Genomic DNA, 22,701 nt, shown 5'->3' on the forward strand with positions numbered 1-22,701 from the left:
TTCAGAATAGTCAGAACTCTGTGAAAGCCTCATAAAGTTTATATACTGAGCATGACTGTACTATATCGTACTCAGGTCAAGACTTATTATGAGGTCACCTGTGAAAGATACGCTTAATAGAAAGCTGGTGCCACAACAGCACTCCTACAATAAGAAGAATGACCAAGTCATCATGAAGGGATGGGGTGGAAATAAAAGAGAGGAAATAGAAGACTGTGCCACATGCATAAGCCCAGAAAAAGGGAGAGGTTGACAGTAAACCCTGTAAATCCATTTGGTTTTTCAGACATGGATGGAGAACAGAACTGACAATAGCTAGAGGGGCCAAGTGCTCCATGGAGTGAATACCAGAGCAGAGGAGAGAAAAAAATAAGAATGTGTCACCTAGTGGGAGGGGGCACCAAGGCGGGATCTGTCAGAACTCTGCTGCTGTCTGCAGATTAGATTCAGGGCTATTTAAAGAGGGCAAGCTTGACAAAATCCTCAGCACCAGTGTCCACTCTTCATCTACTGTGACATTATTGGCAGCCATCACCTTGTGACCAAAAAAAAAAAAAAAATTACAACATATAAATTACGGCAGCAAAGAAGGAATGAAAGAGGGCATTATCCTTTACAATGACTGACCTCACGATCCACATTCTCTGCTTCTGTAAAGATTTATTGCATAAAATTCAAGGTCACAGCGGCGAGTTTGTGCTATGATGTCAGAGATCTAGTCAGAGCTGAAACACTCATTGTAAGGGTTAGTGCTGTCCTAAAAATACAACTTTAAAGCCTGTAGGTTAGGTTAGGTGTGCAATCTTTTTTTTTTGTTTGTTTTATTTAGTTTTTTTTGTTGTTGTTGTTTGTTTCAAATAATCACTGTTTCGCATCAGGATGAAAGTAGCATGAGCCAGCCTGGCAGTCAGTCTGATTTGGGAGTGTTTTGTAAATGTATCTGATGTGTGTGTAATGCAGTTTTTGTTGTTGTTGTTGTTTCTTTTTTTTATCTGAAGGAAGAGAAAAGCTAGTGATTGATGCATGTGTTTGTGTGGGTGTTTGAGTATCTGCCAGACGATATGAGTTTGACAGTGTGTGTATGATGGTGTGTGCATATACTGTATTTTTCCATGTTCCCTCTGTGGGTGTGCATCTTTGCGTGAGCCCGTGTTGTGTTGTGTTTCCGTCCATCCTCCTGGAGAAGATTGATTAGACAAAACGCTGCTGGTGAGGCCCTGCCCACTGTATATGAGCACATCACTTTGACTCAGTGAAGTTTCTCTTTTCAAAAGAAACAACATTAGCACAGTCATGTTGGCCTCCAGAAGTGATCCAAGGATGATGAAGCTATGTGCACTACCAAACTGCAAGGCCTCATTTATCCCATGATATCTTCTCCCTTTTCTGCTCCCTCTTGCTTCCCTCCTTCAGGCTGCAGAAGACTGACTCTCCGCTACAGACTGAGTCATTCTCAGCCAGTCAGTTATCTCTACATCCAGCCCCCAGTTTTCACCACTCCTTTTGATGTCATCAATCAAAGCTCGGCTGCCAGAGCGAGCGAGGGAGAAAGAGAAACTCTGAAAGGTGTCAAAAGAATGGCCAACTAAGGAGTTGCACTTGTACGTTGGCACTGCACTTATGCGTGGACTCTGAATCCATGGATTATTAATGTGGCCTCTTTTCAAATGTGTAGAACAGTGTGTGAAAAGTGTAGACCATACATCAGAACGTGCTTTGACGAGCATTGATTGTTATGTCATCGGACTTGCAAACAGGCACTACATTAGGTTTGGAGGATTTACTGGCAGCTTGAGCATATGGAGGAGGGTGTCACACAGAAATGCAGGTGAAGAAAAAGAAGTGACAAACGCTTATTCAGATATACTCACAAATGTCCCCACTGGTCCGAGGAAGCTGCCGTACCATACCTCTACCAACCAATTACATGCCGTGTCTGACTTCACACTTTGTCTTCTTTGCCAAAACCAACTTTATTGAACTGATGAATATGCTTTACATAGAACAATACATCTTTATTTCTCCCTTTTTCCAGCTTGTGTCAACATCACAATGGGCCCACTGTTTATTCACTGGCAATTTAAAGTGAGAAAGCAAAAGATGAAGAGGGGAGAAAAAAAGATGGAAAATTGCCTACCTATTCCTTCACCTTCACCATACATTTCTTATTTGTCTGTAGTAATTGGCCTTTTTAATGCTGCTGGAGAATGCAGGTAAAGCACCCCCACTGCGCTTTTTAACAAGACAACAAAGCAGAATGCAGCAGACAGGAAAATATCTGATAGATGAGTGATTCCTGTAACAATGGACTATATTTCTGGTTCACTTCTCATTTACATCCTCTAAACTACGCAAGCTTGACAGTTCAGAATGATTCGTTCTGAAACTGCACTTACTTTTCTGTCACTGGGCAGGCCTTTGGTTTAGTCAGTTGTAAATCAGCTGAGTTGTACATGATATTTTTGTGAGCATGCATACTGACATTGGTTATATAGAGGTAAATTATTACCAGCCTTCTTACATTTAGAACAACAACAGTCAAACTTTTCCCTTAACACAAAAGAAGAACGTCATTAATGCTCTAAAATACTGTTAGTAAAAAAAAAAAGAAAAAAATCTTCAATTTGTTTATCAGGCTCTTCTTGCCGGAAGCGTTTGTGTATGACTGAGGTAGGGCTTCTCTGCTCACCAATATGTTTCTTTGCCAACTCTGCTACTTACAATTGTCAAGAGGCACGCACACAGTACAGCACAAATCAAGATAATTGTTTGGAGGATAATATGCTGTGATTTTGCGCTTAGGGGAACACATATGTGAATTTTGCATGTTTCAAGCACGTAATCCACATTTCTGAACTTACAAGAGATGTGTCAATAATTTATCATTCAAAAACACTACACTGGAATTTTGCTAAAGTTCAAACTTAATAGATTTGGTTTCAGCATTAACAGAAACAGGAGCTTAAATGTACATAACATTACAGAAGAAAAATGTTTTGAAGCGGAAACAAAAACTCTGTTAGTCAGGCAATAGTTTAAAGTCCTTGTTCATTCAAGTTTTATTTTAGTTATTTTAGTAATGCAATTAAAGAGGTGCATTCTCATAGGAGTGTGAAATACTGTCATATGACACATCAAAATGCAGCAAGAAGCCTACAAGTGCACACTTTTCTTCTTTTAGACTATGCACCAGGGGAATAGACTTTCAATAACATGATACCAATTGTGGGATTTCAGCCTTCCTTCCTCTGAGATGAAACACTAATTGTTTTATTGATAACTCTGACAGCTCGATGATAGCTGACTGCTGACTTCCATGATCATTACCAGTTCTGCTGTTGTCTTCCTTCCCTTGGTAAAAAGATTGCTATAACATCCTCAGAAAGTTTAGGCGCTTCAGCCAGTTCCAGAGCTAGTCTCACTAGGTCTAACACAGCCAAGCTAAAAATATGAAAAGAGTTCAGATAATGACAAAGAAGGTCATTGCTGGGTTCACCATCTCTGCAAGGTCTGCCAAGGAGCTGGATGATTGTTCATTTCTACAGTTAGCAAAGGCAGACTGTTAGGAAGATGTTACCCACACATTACGAGGGAGATGTGTTGACATCTGTCACCCTGATGATTGACTGCCTGAAGGAAGTTCTTCAGCTTGCTAGATTTTGGTTGCTGTTTTACAAGATGCAGTGTGTGTGGGCGGGTGGACAGGAGAACAGTTATAAATAGAAGAGCCGGTGATGTGGCGATAGAGCATTGGAGGCAGGTATATGTGGCTGCCAGATGGTGCCTTGTGGGGAATATCTCCCAGTGATTCTGTTTGCAAATAGGTCTCTGTAAAGTCACTGGCTTCTCTCCTCAGACTTGCCTGCTGTTATAGGCAGAGCTTTAGGAACTGCCATATCTGATAAAGGTGCTGCCGACTCAAAGATGTCCTGCTGCTTGCCGGAGAGAGAGTGAAAGTGACGCACTGTGACAGGTTTTGTCACTCTTCGAGGCGACCGCCATACAGATTGTCACAGATAGAAATGGCAGAACCCTGGAAGCAATGACAAATTGTTTTGAGAGAAAGAAGTAAGGGAGCCAGTGATTCCAATATCTGTGGCCTACTTTAGAACAGTGGTGGCGAAGAAGGGGAGCTAGCCATCACTCAGGATCTTTGTTTTCATTTCCCATCACGATATGTGTAGGTGTTATGACCCTTTGTACATGAGGTTCTCTCTGCAGGCAGAAATACCTGAAGGTTGGTACAGAAACACTAACCAGCCACAAGAAGGAAATAACACTGAGAGGTGCAGTCAAAGTCTTATTACAATGAAACAGACTGATGGAAAACCATCATCCATGCAACACATACCACAGGTTGTTAATGCCTCAATGGGTCTCTATTTTCTCTGCAGAGTCAATTTTCCATTAATAAAAGGTTTTCATGCAGTTGCTGATTAGTATGTGATCAGCATCTTCACACTTGAATTTACCTGGAATTAGCATGATTTGACATGTACTTGAATCTGGTATGTGCAACTTTTGAACTAATGTTTAAAATACAGTCACACATATCTCTTTCAAAAGGCAAATTTTATTTGATTGTTAGGATGTGAAGATTTATTACACTTGTTTTGTCCAACATCTCAGACATAATTTTGTCTCCTGATGATTCTCTGGGTTTTTCAGCTTCTCTTCTCTTCTTTTTAATTTACAGCATGGAAACCAAAATATGTGCACATAAACAAGCAAAAAATAAACAAGCCGACACCTTTCCTTTTTGTCATTAGGACAACAAACCTTGATCTGCTCCACTGAGTGAAAGCGAGTACAACATTGTGAACCCAGAAACAGATTTCACAGAGATATGGGCAGCACATTTTCTGGTTCATAAGCACTAGCACCAAACCAAATAAAACTCATTCGGGTGTAGGAGCTCAAACAAACATCTTACCAGTGTACAAATTTAATCTGCAATTATTTTTGATAGCGCAGCTGCAGGTTTTTATGTCTTGAGGTCTTTACTATGTAGACTTCCTTCCATCTTCCTCCATTTGTGACATAGAAAAACAAGCTCATTAAAAAGATTCTATTTTAGAAAGATCGCAAACTTAGACTAGACGTTTATGTTCCAAGAGAAGAGTGTTTTAATGAGGAAAAATTATTTTGTGTAAAAAGAAGGACAATTTAAAAAAGCTGTAACACCTCAAGATGCTTTGTTCTTGTAAGTGACACCCTATAAAACATTTTGGTTAGTCCAAGAAAAGAGAACTCTCTCTGACATTAAATTAAAAAGCTTAAGAGTGAAAATACTTTGTTTATGAGAAGTCAGAAAAGGTCTGTTTCAGCTTGACAGTGTTCAAAATGGATGCCTTGTGCAGCAACTAAACAGAAATTTAAATTTAAATACATAATAAAAGTTAATGATATAGCCTACAACTAAGGTTCAGGTTCTTGTTCTTATTAAAAGGTGAGACTTTTGGTCAAATTCTGAAACAGAAATACGTCAGAGTCTCAGGGTCTAACTGTGATTGTAGCAGGTCATTGCTTTGTAGAATTGATGTTCTTACATGAAATGTTTTCAGATTTCATGCTAGATTTTTTACCTTTCTAGCAGCTAAAAAGTATTATTATTTATTTAATTTTAACTATGTGCAAATGGCTTACCGACTAGATGAATTTCAACATGGTTACAGTCTTTCAACAGAACACTGGAACTCCAGGCTAAAAGTGTATTTGTTGAACATTTTTATTTGGTAGAAAGGGATGATGTGGAATAAAATTATATCCCTGGAGAAATCTGCTTCTTGTGAGCATGTCATTCTCTGTTGCACTGCTGGTAAAAAAAAAAAAAAAAAATGATTGTGAAAACATTGGCAGGCTGATTATGAACAAACGGTCACAGAGTAAAGCAAGGCTAAAAAAAATGTAACAGAAGGGATACAGTAAATTATAATTCCTGAGGTTTGTCGAGGCTCTCGTAAAGCAGCACAGCAAAGATTTAAATAAAAACAAATTGCTTTGTTTTTCCCTTTTTTTAATTTTTATTCTTAGTCTGACCCTCAGTGTTTTCACTCCACTGTGGCACATTGGGCTATATTTGTTGGATAATGATATATGAGTTCACTCTATAAAAGAAAATGGAGCACACTCCTATTAAGATAAGCGCGGCAGGCAAAGAAAACCTAGAAATGCCAGTGGCATATTGATTGCTTGCCCTGTATTAATTGTCAGGTTAGCTTGTACTCTCAGCTCTGGACAGCTGCTCCAAAGTCATGCTTCGAATGCAATAAGCTTCAATAAAAACTAACAGAGTTTAATCAAGTAATAGAAAAATGGAAACAATTTATAGTGCATTGAAATGAAAACATTTAACACATTTTACATCATTAATCAAACTGGGTTTTGTTCTTGATTTTGGAAAAAAATGTTAGTGGCTATAAAGATCACTTTAGCATCTATTTATAGAAATACATATTTAAAAAAAGGTATATTGGCAATTCTGTTTATTGTTTGGTTACAAGTGGTTGCTATTTGCAATAAAAAATTACAAACCATCAAACTTTATTTTCTAGTGATGAGCAAGCAGGGATATCATGTTAGGATATCACTTCCCAACTGCAATTAAATTGGTAGAAAACAGACATGAAAGAATACCCAGTTTTAATGAAATAGCTGAGATAATTAAACCAATTTAATCATGATATTAAAAAATACAATTTAATTGTATTTAAAAAAAACATTTAAAGAAGTGTTGAAAACACAATGAAATATATTTATGGCATGATAACGATGAGACAACCAACACAGTTTTGACCTGCTGGATAGTCCTAACAGTCTTGGTTTGCGGTACAGTTTAGATCTTCAGGTCCAGGGCTGACACTGGCGGAAGGGTCAGTGGAAGCCATAAAAGATGTGTGCAAATAGGTGAAAGTGCAGCAACAGAGAGGTGAGCTCATGCTAAATGTGTAAAGTAAACATCAGCTAACAGCTCTCCCATAAATCCTGTCCTCCAGGATTTCTGAAGCTTTGCAATGGTTTTAGCTATCAGTACAATTAAAGTTTTATAAAAAATGATCAAAATGTAACCTCTGACACTGTTGCATAGCTGATGTCTCTTAGTATTATGGTAATAAATACACAATCCTACATGTTGCTCACGGGGAAAATATACAGTCAAAAAAGTCAAGGAAAGCAGTAATCATTAATTTATGCACCCGTTCTTCATGATCAATAATCACAGCATGTTTTACAATGTGTCAGCTAACTAGCATCATTAACTTTGAGCATGATACAGAAAGCAACACCAGTCTTGGAGTCCAGAGCATGTTAATTGGCTTTCGTTCCTGACATTTGCATTAATAAAAGCATTCTTTTTTCATAGTTGGCCTTCTGTTGAGAAAATATGTCTTATGCCATCTTGCTGCTCGCTTCAGAGTTTACTGATGAGAAGACAAGAGCAATAGCAGTCCCGTCACAGTCAAAAAGTTACATCCTGCAACAGAATAATGGCTGACTTTTGAACAAAAATAATTGCATGAGTCAATATATTCAACTTGTAGTAAACATGCATTGAGGAGAGCTGCAGATATGGACTTTTACATTGCTCAGATATTTGTCATGACATGCAAAGTGTCAGATAAGCTACCAACAGATGTTTGTGTCATGAGTACTCCACAGTATGTAACAGGGACTGTGTTTTCAACATTTTTTGTACCAAGAAAATGACAGCACTGATAGCTCACATGCCTAAAACAATACGCATGAGTGCTTACCTCATACCTGTCTTTTGAATGGTTTTAAATTATTAACTCTAGTTTCTTAACAGTAAATGTAAAGAATAAGCAAAAGTGAGCCAAAAAAGGCTTGCCAGCAAATTACAGAGAAAAAATAATATCATAACCACAAACCTCAAGGTTCAGATGGAGTATTTTTAAAAGCTTCTATCCCCTCCAAAGTCTAAATACTTCAAAATGTTAAGGTCAAGATGCAATAGTAAGTTAGCATCTAAAAGGCATGGGTACAGGAAATATTTTAATACATGTTGCATGTGTCTAAAATCCTGAACCAGAAACAGGTTTTGCAGAGTCAAGCCTTTCAAAACTTTGTAGAAAGCAAAATAAGTTTATTCAGTGTTTTCTTTTTTATTTATTATTGTAGGATTTGATTTAATGTAAATGCCTTGCAGTTTACCTCTCCCAGCTGCACAAACTTTGGCTAAAGTCACCTGTACAGATAAAAATCAGAATGAAGCTTCTGCCAAACTAGACATAATCATTATGTGATGCTGCTGGCTTAACTTACCAAGAAGTGTGTGTCCTTGTGTGTGTTACAACAACTCTGACTTGCAGACATATGAGGACAGCGATGTCAACAGTTGAAAATAGTCTGGTCACCGCCATGGATGATATCTGAATGGTAAACAGCAAACTGCATGGCAGAGTTGTCCAGTTTTATGCAAGCACACATGACAGACAGGGAGACAGCATGCTCGCTTCTCTTGTCCTCCTCACTACCAACATCTGGTAAATCTGACTACAATTTTTTTAATAAAAACTAAGTAAAACCTTTTATTGTACGACAAAAAAAAAAAAAAAAGCATTTGGTCTCATGGTAGTTTTTGGAAATTCAGTGTATTATTTCAGATTTTTGGTCATATTCAAATCCATTTGCACCCTTGAAATTGAGAAATAACACCCTGTGCTGCCACAGTGCTGAAACAGTCATTAGGCAACATCATCTGTCTCCAGCTCAGGGAGACGGGTTTGTGATGGGAGTCATAACATCTACCTGGAAAGAAGGATTTTTAATTACAAAAAGAGAGCAGGTGATAGCTTTGGCATGGTAACTCATTTCTCAGACAGCAATAAATAAAACGTGTCTTGTTGATTTAAGAGACCAACAAAAGCTAAATGTCTTGCTAAGTGGTTTTCTTGCATCTTTTATTTACAATAAAGACAATGATGACCACAGGCGACTGTCTGTAAGTGAAAATATGACTCTAAGAGAGATGCTAATCAGTTCTAATCAAAAAACCTATTTTAGACATTTTTTTCCTGAAAGATATCAGTGTGTATCTTAGAAATATGTTACATGAGTAAAACAAACTGGAAAGAAGATCTCGAGAATCTCCAGATGTTACAACAAAAATGAGTTTTGATATTAAGAATAATTTCCCCTCCTTCTTATCCTTCCTACATTTTTCTAAACTTTTTCATCATCTTTAAGGGTAATCTAAAATATTTTTTTTATGTGGTTGTTTGAGTTTGATTTCAATCAAAGTGAAGCACATTTGCAGAACACCAACATTTACCAGCTTCTTAACTGCACCTTATTGTTCTCCATGTGGCTTTAGACATTTTCCAGACCAGCATCGTTTCAGGTGATGTACACCTTAAGCTGCTAATGTTGCTGATTATATTGCTCCATGCCTCTCTGCTGCATACTGTACAAGGCCAAAAAAACAACTCAAACCCCAAGATGCGCGTAAATCAATTATTTCAACATAATCAGTCTGTAATGAGATGTGTATATAAATATTTTTCCAGTCAGCATTAACTGCTTGTTTAACTCTGTGCTGCATGTGATTCAAACAGGCTTTGACAGCCTGGAAAAATTGTTTATATTATGCTGTTATATTTCTGTATATTAACATGTTTCCAGCAATTTATTGCCCTAGTAAGAAATTTTTGAGGCATTGTTACTGCAACAAATCAAATTAATTGTAGCTTAAATGAATGTGAATATATCTTCCAATTTTAGATAACCGTGTAGCTACGAAAGTGCTCTGTTTTCTTTCTTTTTTTCTCTTGTACTAGCTGCATGTCTGCTTACTGGTTTGGCTTGAAGACAGACTAGCAGTTTGAGGTATTAGGATGAGGGATTTACCGCTGGACTGGACTGAGCCAGCTCCCACAGTGTTTCTTTCTTCCCTTCTACCCGAGAGTTTCTCGCCTATTTTTCCAGTACAGGTCAACTACATTTACTATTTAACCCTCCATACAATCATACAGACATTTTTTTTTACTTGTGACAATCTGCCATCTATTTTTTTTTTCCTATCACTGGCCTCCTGCAGGAAGACACCAAATAGTTAATGAAAACTCAACTGAGTCATTAAATGGGCGAGTATGACCTGGCTGCGCTCACATACACGTTTTTTTTTTTTCTCCTCACATGTGAGCAGCATGACCCGACAGTGCACGGGCCTAATCCGCCTGCTATCTCGGGGAAACAGACAGACTGAGGAGCCCTGTAGCGTGGCCCTGCCATCTTTTTCTGGTCATTACCGGCACTAGGCCTCTCAGCACGGATAGAAGCAATGAAGGAGAACCTCAATAAATGATCAGTGTGCTCTGCCAGCAACAACACATGCTGCATTTGCTGCCTCCCTGTTGCTGTTTCCATCTTGCTCCCTCTCTGATTGTACAACCCATAACCTCTCCAGGCTGATAGTATAAACCACCCAAATATGCCCTACAGCTGTTAAATGAGTCTGTCTAATCTAATGATCTAAATTTGGGAAAGGAAGTTGGTTGGTTTCCATGTCCGCGAGGATCGCTGAAGCCCACCTCTTCTTAAGCCCCTGAAGGATAAATGAGGCCCATTATATGGTGAAGTTTGCAATGATGTTTTTGATTAGTGAGTTGTCAGGAAGTACTGGCCGCTCATCATGATGTTGCTTAGCACTTTGAGGCTTCCATAAAGATAAGTGTTTTTTTTTTTTTTTTTTGAGAAAAGATGAAAAAGCAAAAGGCTTGTGGCTAATGAAGTCTCGGGCTTATAGCCGCTCTCATGACAGGATAATTACACCAAATGCTTCCAGCGAACACTTCAAAGGACACTTCATCCCTGTGCCAACACCACACAACGCATCTCACCAATCAAGATTGCCTGACCTAAATCAGAACCCCCCACCCCCCATGGCTTTTCTGTAATGCCGTCCACTCACTCACTTATTGCATCGCTGCAGAGTCCACAAGTTGGAATCTCAGCCACATTAAATACACTTAACTTGAAGAGTAAGCAAAAGAGATTACCCTTGCTGACATCTCAGAAGACACAGACAGAAAAGTTGAACTCATAGAGAGTAACAGGATATGACACAATGAAGAGAGTGGTATATGTAACAGCTGGACATACCTCACAAATACGTATATTAGGAAACTTCATTGTCTGTTTTGTTTGTTCAGGTATTGTTGTATTTGTTAAACATGCTGTACTGAATGGTCAGTGATCAGCAGCACATTGGTCCAGTTTAAGTTGCAGTATTAAAACTGTTAAATACATTAATTAATTGCTAAGAAAACTTTTTGACCCGAGTATTCTTGTTTCTTGGCAGGTTTGTGGGCTTACAGATGTGCACAAGATCAGATAAATGTAATCGCCTGCCATTTAAATCACACCTTACACTCTGTGCCACCAGCTGTTTGCTTGACAAATCTGCCTTGGACTTTGTTGTAGGGGTCAAAACTTTCAAGCCAAGCTGTTTCTGAGCAGATTTGTTTTGCTTTTTGTTCACTTCTCTGGTGTAAAGCACTTAACAAAGTTCAAAAATACTCCCCAAATGCTGTTTCATCCAATGCAGAATAAGATGTCTGGAAAAGATTGCACGAGTCACTGGAAATATTTTCTTGGGAATGCAGTAAATATGTTCTTTCAGAGTTAGTCGGGGATGATGAATTAGCTTCTGGAGGAAAAGATAAACCATATCACGACAATGTAAGTGGCCAGGATGCATCTCCTATTCTTGTCTTGAGGAGAATTAAATTGAGGGGAAATGAGGATAGGAAAAACGGAAAAACTGCAGGAGCTAACTGCATTAAAACAATATTTGCAACTGATTTACTCATGAAGCCAGCATGCAAGGCCATTTTGATAATTGCTGAGACCTTCAAACTGGCAATAAACGCTTCCAGTACTAGAACAGCAGCACAGGGGTAAGATGGAAATCTATTGCGGCATGTTGAGAAAGAAATAATGCTTGTTTTGATTTATTTGAAGGGCTCAAATGAACATTTCAGATTTTCTTATAAAAAAGCAAAGCCATGCAGGATGCTGTATAATAACCAAACAAGCGCTGCAAATACCTCAGAGCCTGCTCTGAAAAATGACTCCTGGAAGAATGGGTGGCACGGTAACAGATGGAGAGAAACCACTTGAATGTAGAGTAATGAAGCGATCCACAGAAAATTCACTCACACTGTGTGCATTTCAAATGAGCCCACTGAGGGTGTTATGTCTGATTTATTTTGGTAAATCACACCTGATTCATTTTTTACATATGTACAAACCCCATCTTTACAGATGTCGTATTTCAAAGCTGTTTTTATTTGCTGGTAAATACTAGAATATGAATGTAGAAACATGATACCCTTTCGACTGGCATCATTAGAGACACGTTAAAGATGCACTTTTATGTAAGACTTGGAAAAGATGGCAATTTCCATCTGTTTACTCAGCAGCAAACAAAAAATCTTCTCATACAGAATGACATTAATGCACATCAAAACAAACTCTTCCCCTTAAACATCTGTTTAAAGATCAGAGTGATTAGAAGATGCATTAAATATTCTTTTTCATCAGAGGCAATTAAACTCCTAAATTCTCACATTCAGTTACTTTGACCTCTGTGTATAAGTTTCAACAACCTTTACTCATAATATTGTTCCGGTGCATTTTCAATTAGAGAGACATGCAGGAGATGAGACAAGTGTTCATTCAAAAGGACCTAATCATGCTTCTTAGAAGAGCTGAATGTTAGGGAAAATTATTTTTTATTCATAGCGTGAATGAAGGGTGACATTTTTAGAAAGTGGGAGTCTATGTTTAGAAGCTATCACAATACACAGCAAGGATAGCAATAAACAAATAACTGGTCTTACCCTATTGATAATAGTTTTTTTAGTTTACAGCATATGTTTTGTTTGTTCATTTGTCTGTTTTTTAATGTCAGCTTCTAACACCCCCATTTCACTTTTGCAGATTTTTCTTGCATTCATGTTTTCTTGAGATATGTGGCTGTAAAAAAAATAATGTCACAACATTACATCTTTGTGTATCTGATACTTTAACATGTGTTGTGTGATCTGAAGCAATGTCGGTTTGCTACAAATTTACTGATCCTGTGTAAAAATTCTGACATGAACGTAGCAGCTCTGAAACATCACACATACAGTATGTCACATATACTACATGGTAACAAATATGAATTTTAACACAATCCTGTGCTATACTCTGCAAACGCTCTGTCTGCACTGCCATGATATTGTAGTGTACTCATGGCGCTTTTATGAGTAATGGCCATTGCTACTGATAGCTTTTCATATGCATCTTGTTAGAGTAGTGTGTCTAGTGTGTCAGTGGCCTATTCCTATGTGTTCCTGGCATGTCTATTACATAAATCCAACATTGTTCATTACATTACATCATGTGGTCACTGCTGAGTGCAATATATATATATATATATATATATATATATATATATATATATATATATATATATATATATATATATAAATAATAAGAATATAACATGGTGTTTTTCTGGTACTGGTTTGCATACTGTGCCTGGTCACATCATAAGAGACCAATAGTTTTAACTTGTCCGTTTTGCAAACATGGACCTTTGAGAAATTGATATGCAAGAGTTTGGTTTAGATTTTAAGATGAGGAGAACCAAAGACAAATTGACAGTCTGAGTAGAGCAACAGAAAGCACAAATCGCAACAGTGCCATAGCACCATAGCATACGGCATGCTTATGCTCTAATACTTTCTAACTGTCCTGCCCTTTAACCAAAAACACACAATATACATAATGGGAACATAACCTGAATGTTATATGTATGCTATATATGTTATTTTTTAATTCTTTTTTTTCATGTTTTACAAACTATGCTTTGTTTCTTCCTATTTTGATCCATATTGAAAGATTTATAAAATGTGCCACACATGGTGAAATGAGACACAGCGTGACAATAGCATAACATCGACTTGTGTCTTTTTAACTTTGCTTCATTATATTGTATTTTAATACAGTTAAACTCCAAATTAACTATTCATATTGGCAGTAGATGTCTGTTATTTCTTATGTCTTTAATCATTTACGTTATTAGGCAGTTCAGAAAGTTGGGGCAGTGGTTAGATTAGTCATCTCAAAGCAAGATAGTTCCAGGTTCATCACTTCCAAGCTGCAGCAACAAACACTATGTCTTCTGATAAAATGACCCTGCACATTATTCTGTCTTTAATTTCTTTCATGTTTAAATGTGAATTGTTCAAAGTTAGTTTACATGTACATCTCACTGTTGAGAGATCATTTTCATGGCTCTCAGAAGAGGTAGAAACATGGGTCATAAGTAGAAAAAATGACTCCTTACCCGAAGCAGCTATGGCTTGTCTCCAAAAAAAGAAAAGTCAAGAAAAAGCAATAAAATGTTGCCTCGATGTTCATGGCAACATGAAGCTGTAAGTCTGCTTTTGAGCTGCCAGAAAAGAAATACAAACTCTGATGTGACTTTACAGGGAAGCAGATTATTAAAAGCACTATCAAACTATATTAATACACAATAATTTCATTTAATATCTTCTTTGAAAAAAAGAAATCACTATATATATTAAAAAGTCGATATAATGCCAAGGTCCAAATAATAGTCGATGGTAGTGATTCTATTTCCTAAATCACACCTCTGCCAAAGAGGAGACTCTTCAAAAGCTTTTACATTACTGACTACCGTCCTGTGTTAGATTATTGTGGCCTGTCATTGCCATCACTCTAACTTTCTGTCACAGACAAGGCTCAAAGAGCTCTCTTTTGCTCTGACCCTCAATTACCCAGCCCAATCATCTCAGACAGGTGTTGAGGTACAGTAATAAACCCTCGCCTGATGCTGCCGAGGCAACTTCTTTTTTAAAGCACCTCTGAGAGCTGTGAAATGATGACTGAGCTCCGACTTGATCAGGTGCTGTGAACACAGTTGACTCATGGCTGCTGCCTGATAGTGTGCAGTGAAACAGGAATAAAGAAAAAAAACTACAATAACACAAAAAATTACAATCACACTTATTACTTTGCATGATTTTTTTTTTAGAAAAGGCTGCATGTGAGAGGTGTTGGCTGTAAATGTTCCTCTATTGTTGTTAGGCACTCTAAAATGTTACTGACAAAATGCCTACCTTTTAATTTTCTTATAACTTATGGGGTCACCATTTACTCACTGAAAATGACTGACAGAGTTGAAATTATGCTTTTATTATACCACTTGACACCATTGACGGTAAAATAGATGAAGCTGTCAGCTGAGGCTTTAGGAGGAAAAATTAAAGATGAAAGTTACAGTTAAATCCTTGGCACTTACAGTATATCCACCCTTTTACTTTCCATTACTGCCCAACTGTGTTGCAAATGTGGTCTTTTCATCATAAACTGTGCAGAGTGATAGAGTGTCATAAAAACCAATAAGGATACTCAGCCAGTAAGTTACCACAACTTCAAGCTGCTTTTCCGCATCGTATTTGGATGAGATGTGTTATAGCATAATCTAAAAAAGACTTGTAGTGTAAGTGACAGGTTACTTTAGTTTAATGTTCAATAGCAGAAATAAATTATTTCTCTTGTTGTATATTTTTGACCGGCAGAGATTTTTTTATAATACATTTCTAAATTTAAACAAATGGTAAAGTTTCTTTAACATTTTCTGAGATGTTCATTCATTCTTTCTGCCAAAGCAGTCTGCTCATTCAGTTTATTTAACTGCTTCTTCATCTCATATTTTCTTATTGGAAGAAAAGCATATAACAAATGACTGCTGCATAAAGCCCATAATGTGATTCAGTATGGCAGGTCATTGTAACATATATTTAAACTACAATTCTGTTGTATTTCTTTGATATTAATAATAGGATCATGAGCCACTTTTAGAAAAAGACTTTGAAGTTGGGCATAAGTTGCCATCTTCTCGTTTCAGTATTATTTTTGTAAAAACTAAGACGGGATAGGAGGAGTCAAAGTCATTTTGCCTCTGTTACAAATCTAAACTGCCAAAGGAGATACTGACACAGCTGAAATGGTTGATATATGTAACGGTAAGCCGACATCGTAGCTTGAGGATATGATGTAGTGATGGCAGACGGTCTGTGCGACCAGATGGCTGCTGGATTTACTGTAGAATGGGAGATGTCCAACACACATTTTATGCGTGCTACCCCATGTCAACACTGCTAGGTTCCACTCAACACCTCCTGTGGTTCCACAATGCTGGCTTCAAGTATGAAAACTCACATCAATGCGAGACATCGCCAGCTTGATAGGTGATTTATGAATGGCTAGAGGCAGCTTAAAAAGAGGCTCATTGTTGAGCCATAACACAGAACTGTTTTGTGAGAGGGGCTGTCATATCTAACTGTTGCATGATACATTTGCTTGATTTAGCTCTGGCCCTTTGAATTGAGATAGATACAATGTTAAATTAACCTACAACATACATAAGGGACTGAATCTTGACAATGTAGAAGTTAATATTTTATAAGCGTAAAGCAAAACACAAATAACAAAACATACAAATAATTTCTGCTACTATTACCAACAAACAATCTCTTTAAATAGACTGATTAAATTAAATTGTGTTATTAAGTAAACTAAGCTATTTAGTCTCCTCCTGGCCTTGGGAACCATCTTCCATTAACAGCTCCATGAGTAAAAGTCTGCAAATCACACAGCAAACAGGTTGAGTCATTCAAGGATTAGAGGATTCATACAGCCCGATTCCCTTAGACAGTCTGCCAGCAGAAAGGCACGGTCCAGGTACTCATGAGGTGTACGATGATGTGGTTGGCAGATCAGCAGAGAGGCTTGTAAACAGATGAGCCAATGCCTTGCATGCAGAGGTATAAAGCTTGATTCAAAGAAAGGTGTTTTGGCTTAACAGGATAAAAAGTCCTCTGAGTAAGAAATTCTAAATTTGTAGGTCCAGTGGTAAGTTTTAAAAATCTCATTAAACATTTTGATGTGTTTCGGATATCTTCAGATGAATCTTGTCCTTTTTTTTATTCATTAGTTCACAGTCAGAGAAAAAAAAATTGAAAGATGAGTAATTAACATCTCTTCTGCTTTTTACATATAAAAAGGCTATAAATTTGTTTTCTTTTGTCATTTATTGAATATGGAATTTCAATATATTCTTGAGTAGAAATGTATAAAACATTAATAAAAACAACTTGGGATGCAACACATACTTTAAAATTGTACAAAAGATAGGATTAGAATGGTAACGTAATCATACCCATTTCGTATTCATTAGAGCATGATTAAAGCAAATGCTGCAAATAATTACAGAGGGGGGAAAAACAGGGATTTTGTTGCACAAATCTCAGGATGAAACTACACCTTTACTGCTGTACATCTGCAGTTATGTTGCAAACCCATATCTGCATGTTGTATAAGAAAAAAAAAATCTGAACACTGTTTAATTGCCAAATAGTTTGGGGAAATGTTTCATTTACAGGCTACATGAGTACTGAGTGTTTTCCTTTCACAATAGACTGTTGAGAGCAGAACATGGTGATTGAAGGAGCTAAAATGTCAAGTATACAGGGCTCGGATTTTAGGTGTTGTCAGCAAACCAGAGTAATTTACACTGAAGGACACTATTCATCAAACACTCAACACTATGGCTGCTGATGACAGACGCATTGAGGTCAGTTTTGGGGAAAACAATAAATGAAATGCTTTTAAGTGATACTTTTTTTGCAGCAGCAGAAGCAGCAGCAGCAGCTCAACATTTCTGTTTATTTATTTTGGTACCAAAAATGCTGCAATTAATATTAACTTCAAAGAACAAGTATCAAAAAGCATAGGGTCAAAAGTTCATGCAATAAGATCAATGGTTTTTTAAGGTTCATCTTGTTTAATGGGATAGCTATGATACAATATTAAGACAAGAAGAACTTACTGGATTTAAAGACCCAGCTTTATACCCTCAGCTGAAAGGCTTTTTTCTATTCTTGTCTTTCTTTGTCTCACAATCCTCTTTGATGAGTCATGACACGTTTTCAATGTTACAACCTCATTTCAGTGGCTATTTAATTTTGTGTTGATGTAGCATAGAGGCAATTTAAAACACCTGTCTGCAGGAGGCCGTGATGGAAATCAAACCAATTCCAAACACATTAACAAACAATTTAGGATTTACGGATAAAACTCGTGTAAAGGCAAACACAAATCTATTAGCAGCTTTGAATAAATCTAAGCTTTCTGTTAAACTTCCCAGCAGGGGGAAGGCAGATCAGTGAGATGCCAAGCATGAAAAGCATCTGGAAATGCCATTTAATGTAGTACTGAGTAAACTGTCACAGAGTTTTACGTAAAAAGAGTTCACAATTATTACTTTTTGGGTTGTTTTATTTTACAATATGGTTTTATTGGATGAGTCTGTTTATTTTGTAAAAAGAAACAAACATATATCAGTTGTAATAATTCAAAAGTTGTTATGTTTAACTAAAAAAATAAACCTTATAGTAGCAGTAAGCAATACTTATGAGAATTTATACGATTCACTCTTTGGGAACCAAGAATGTTTCAAAAGAAATGATTATTGTTTTCTAATAGTCGTTCAGACATTTCAGTCTAACTTACAATCACGAGTAAAAGAAAGTTCACCCACTTTCAGCTCTAGGGTTTTTCCATATCAAAACATAGTAAAAATGATCTGGTTTTTACCATATTCTAAACTTCTTCAGATCTAACATTAAAAAAAAATTACTGGTATTTTTAGTATAAACAAAATTGAAGCCAAAATGGATTTTTTTTTAAAGAAAAACTAAGTCCACTTTTGCTAATTCAACAGCATTTAAATGGAAAAGTAGCAGACAAGTGCTGCAGATCAGATGAACTTGATTAACTGATCATCAGCAACTGTGACCACCTCTGTAAAAGCAGGAGCTCTGGCAGTTTGCTGGCCTGGAGCATCCAGGTGTGTGTTGACAAAATGCCAAGGGGGGAAGACATTGGCAATGACCTTAAAGCAATTGTTGCTGCCCATCAATCTGTGAAAGGTTAAAAGGTGATTTCTAAACAATCTGTAGTTTACCTGACTACAGTGAGAAAGATTATTCTCAAATGGAAAACATTTAAGGCAATTGCCAATTTTCCCAATAGTGGACGTCATAGCAAATCCACCCCAAGGTCAGACAATGCAATGCTCAGAGAAATTGGAAGGGAAAAAAAACTCCATCTAAGACCACAAGCCACACTTAGCATGTTTATTGTTATTTATGAAAGTACAATTAGGAAAAGCCTCTTCTCTCTAAAAAGAATATAGAAGCATGACTTAAGTCTGTAAAGTTGCATGAATGAACGTCCAGACTTCTAGAACAATGTCTTTTGGACAGCTGACACCAAAGTACAAATATTTGACCATAATGTAAAGCACCACATATACCAAAGTATTCTGAGTCAAATGTGACTCCAGATCTGTCAGACAACTAAATATATGCTAAATATATACAACAGGACAATTATCCCAAACCCAACAGCAAATCTAGAACAGAATGTCTCAAAAAGAAAAGTCAATTTGTTGGAATGGCTCAGTCAAAGTCCAGACCACAGTGTGATTGAAAATCTGTGGTGGGACCTTAAGAGAGTTGTGCATAACCAAAACGAGTGGGACAAAATTCTGCAAACTTTCAAAAGACTTGCAGCCATACAGAAAACAGCTGCTTCAAGTTACTCCTTTTAAAGGTGGTTTAACAAGTTACTAAATCAAGGGGTGGAGTTAGGTTTCACAAAAAGCTGTTCCATTTTGTCTTTGTTTAAAAAATAACAAGTGTATTTTCATTTTGTACACCTAGGGTTAGATTTGACTATGTTTAGAACCTGATGAAGACCAGATCATAGTTATTATGTCCTGAAACATAAACCTCTAGAATTTAAAGGGGGTGGACATTCTTAATCCCCAGACCTTACCTGCATGTATTTTAAACCTAGTTAAAATTAAAAGTCATGTTTTTTTCACATTTTGTCTCTAGGGTGCTTCTCTGAAATGTCTCATTAGTTTTTTTTTCTCCTGTGTGTTTTTCCTACTCTCCAGGTGGTGGGTCAAATCGATAAATTAACGTCTGACTTTGACTTTGACCTGGAGCCAGATGACTGGACAGTGGCCACAGCCAGCAGCACATCCAGTAGCGAACGAGGTTTGGGAGAAGCCTTCAGATTGGACTTCCTCAACACAGATGTGCTTTCTGACAGTTGGGAGTTTTGCAGTTACCTAGAGGCTGCAGGTGCAGCTGCCCGCGGATCGAGTGAACAAGGGGATCTACGACAGGAGCTGGGCCATGACACCATCCCCACTCAAACCCAGACCCCCACACCACCTCCCAGCACTGCCTCGGTCTACTCCCAGATGAACGGCGGGCTACCCATCCCTAATGGGCCACGCATTATTACTCCAGATTCATCCAGCGAGGAGGCCAGCAGCTCCACACACAGCCAAAAGACCTCTCGTACTTCTGGCACAAGAGAAAGAGTTCGCTTTAGTGATAAAATTCTGTACCATGCATTGTGCTGCGATGATGATGAGGAGGAGGAGCAAGAGGAGTTACAAGAGGACAAGAGTGGCTGTGCTACTCCAGATAGTGATACTGAGCCCAGCCTCCTGGGCAGCTCAGTTGTCCCCAAACGTTCTTCCTCTGAGCACTCTCTTCTCCATAACTGTCTGGACCCTTCCTATGTCTCCTCACCAGTGAAGGGGATGACAGGAGCTCACACACTACCCAGGAAAGGTCTCCTAAATCCCAGCTGCCGCAAAAAACTGTTACGAAATAGCAGCACACAGACTGTCTCAGACAAGAGCACTCAAACTGTACTGCCCTATATTCCAACCAAACAGAAAACAAAGGACCACTGAGAAAGCCTGAAGTTTCTCATAAATCTCATGAAGAGAACTGTGCATTATTTAATATTAAATACATAGCTCATAGATTAATACACAAATAAATTAATTACTAAATAAATAAATGATATATGGGAAACCACTTGCCTACCTAAAGTCATTCTGAGGCTCAGGGAAAAAAAATGAAAAGAAGTACAGCACAACATTAAGATGAAGGGTTATGGTGGACCAAAACGTTAGTGCCTGTTCCCATGTAAGAAAATAGGATGAATGGACATAGTAAGTATAATCATGTGAACCAATGATGGAGATTACAAAAGCAATCCTTTTTACCAGAATATTTTTAAATTACCATAATTGGAAGTATGAAATTATGCAAAAGTCTTTTCCCCCTCATCACACAATAGTAGAAGTCACAAAGACAGAAAAGAAAATGCTTGTTTCTATCATGCTGATACAAAACGTTGCTCATTCTGTACCCTAAATCTGTATAAACATTGTCTTTTTTCATGTTCCAGTAATTTCAAATGTCAGGGGGATTATTGCTTCCAGCAGGGAAATGTCTCTAGATGCACATGTCAAGCTGCTTCCTCCTCTCTTTGATGTCAACAAATGACTCTGAGCGTAGAGTCAGAAAACAACACTATTTACCTTTGGTTTTATAAAGCATCTCATTGTGATTGCTCCATGAAACGTGTGAGTGACAGGCAGAAAAACAGATACACAGACATTTCAGAAGTTGTGCTCCACAACAGTGACATTTCAATTTTTGTCCTCCTCTGTGCCCGCTACAGGCTTCATTCGACTTAGCAGCTAAATAGCATTTTGGGAAGAAAGGGAAAAAGTCTAAAAGGTTTTGTCTCTTCATTCAGTCGCCCAGTGGGGAATTGAACTCAGTAGAGCAGCATTTTATTCACAGGGCTAGCGCCAATAGCCATTCCTGATCAATATGTTAGAGGGAGGCTGCAGTGAGAGGTCTCTTTGCTGAGCATGCAAGCCACTCTCCTGGGATCGGTGAACAAAAACTCACAGTCAGAACTATTTACTTACACTGAGCAGAACGAAAATTAGAACTGTTGCCCTAAAGAACTGACATTTCAAAAAAAAAAAAAAGAAAAAAAAAGTGGGACCAGGCATGAAAGCTGATGGTGAAAAGAGAGTGTTCCCATTCAATGATTTCTTTTTATTTTTATATATTTATTTCATTTATTCATTTTCCACAGACCAATAATCTACCCTGGGGAAAAGCTTTGTGAGTGCTTTCAGTTTTAAAAAGAAAAGTTAAATGTTGAAATCTTTAAGTGGAAAATGCTTGCCGACTTCAATGATACAGACCTTTCTACCTTAGATCACAAAATGGGGACTTGACCTTCCAAAAAAGGCACTGTTTATGATGTCTCTCTTTCTCTCTTGCGCTCTCTTTCTCTCTCTCTCTAATAGTTGTTTTTTTATTATTATTACTTTTGGTCCAAATGAATAACTGCTCAGAATATTGCTAAAAATAACTTTTGATAAACCAGTCAAGTTAAATTAGATGAAATCTACCTATGTAGACCACTGCATATATGCGCTGGTGTTCATGGTAGCTTTCTCCAGATCCAGCTCATGATGTGCAAAGTCCTTAAAAGTTCAATGACCACAGCAATGCTGGAGATTATTAGGTGATGTGGAGAAGCACATTCATAACAACCCACCTCTGTTTCTGTGTCTGTGCTTCTGTGTTAAGTTATTGCATAGTGCACAGCTTAAGGGAATTACAGCTGTGCTGTTTAGGCAGCATTTGTCCTCAAGAGCCCAATATGAGGAGAGCAGACTGTGCACTTTTACACCAGACA

At 37.6% G+C, this 22,701-nt stretch overlaps 1 protein-coding gene across 2 annotated transcripts in view; it reads left to right on the forward strand.

Annotated features, from left to right (window-relative positions):
- The window catches only part of insyn1 (inhibitory synaptic factor 1), a 49,287-nt gene extending 27,558 nt beyond the window's left edge, over window positions 1-21,729 (forward strand). For both annotated transcript variants that reach the window (XM_017423643.3, XM_017423644.3), the window contains exon 3: window positions 20,066-21,729. In XM_017423643.3, coding sequence (XP_017279132.1) covers window positions 20,066-20,881 — 816 coding nt within the window. In that variant the 3' untranslated portion in view covers window positions 20,882-21,729. The remainder of the gene's footprint in view (window positions 1-20,065) is intronic.
- Window positions 21,730-22,701: the final 972 nt, after the last annotated feature.

Source organism: Kryptolebias marmoratus, linkage group LG15, assembly GCF_001649575.2.
Source record: "Kryptolebias marmoratus isolate JLee-2015 linkage group LG15, ASM164957v2, whole genome shotgun sequence".
NCBI lineage: Eukaryota > Metazoa > Chordata > Actinopteri > Cyprinodontiformes > Rivulidae > Kryptolebias > Kryptolebias marmoratus.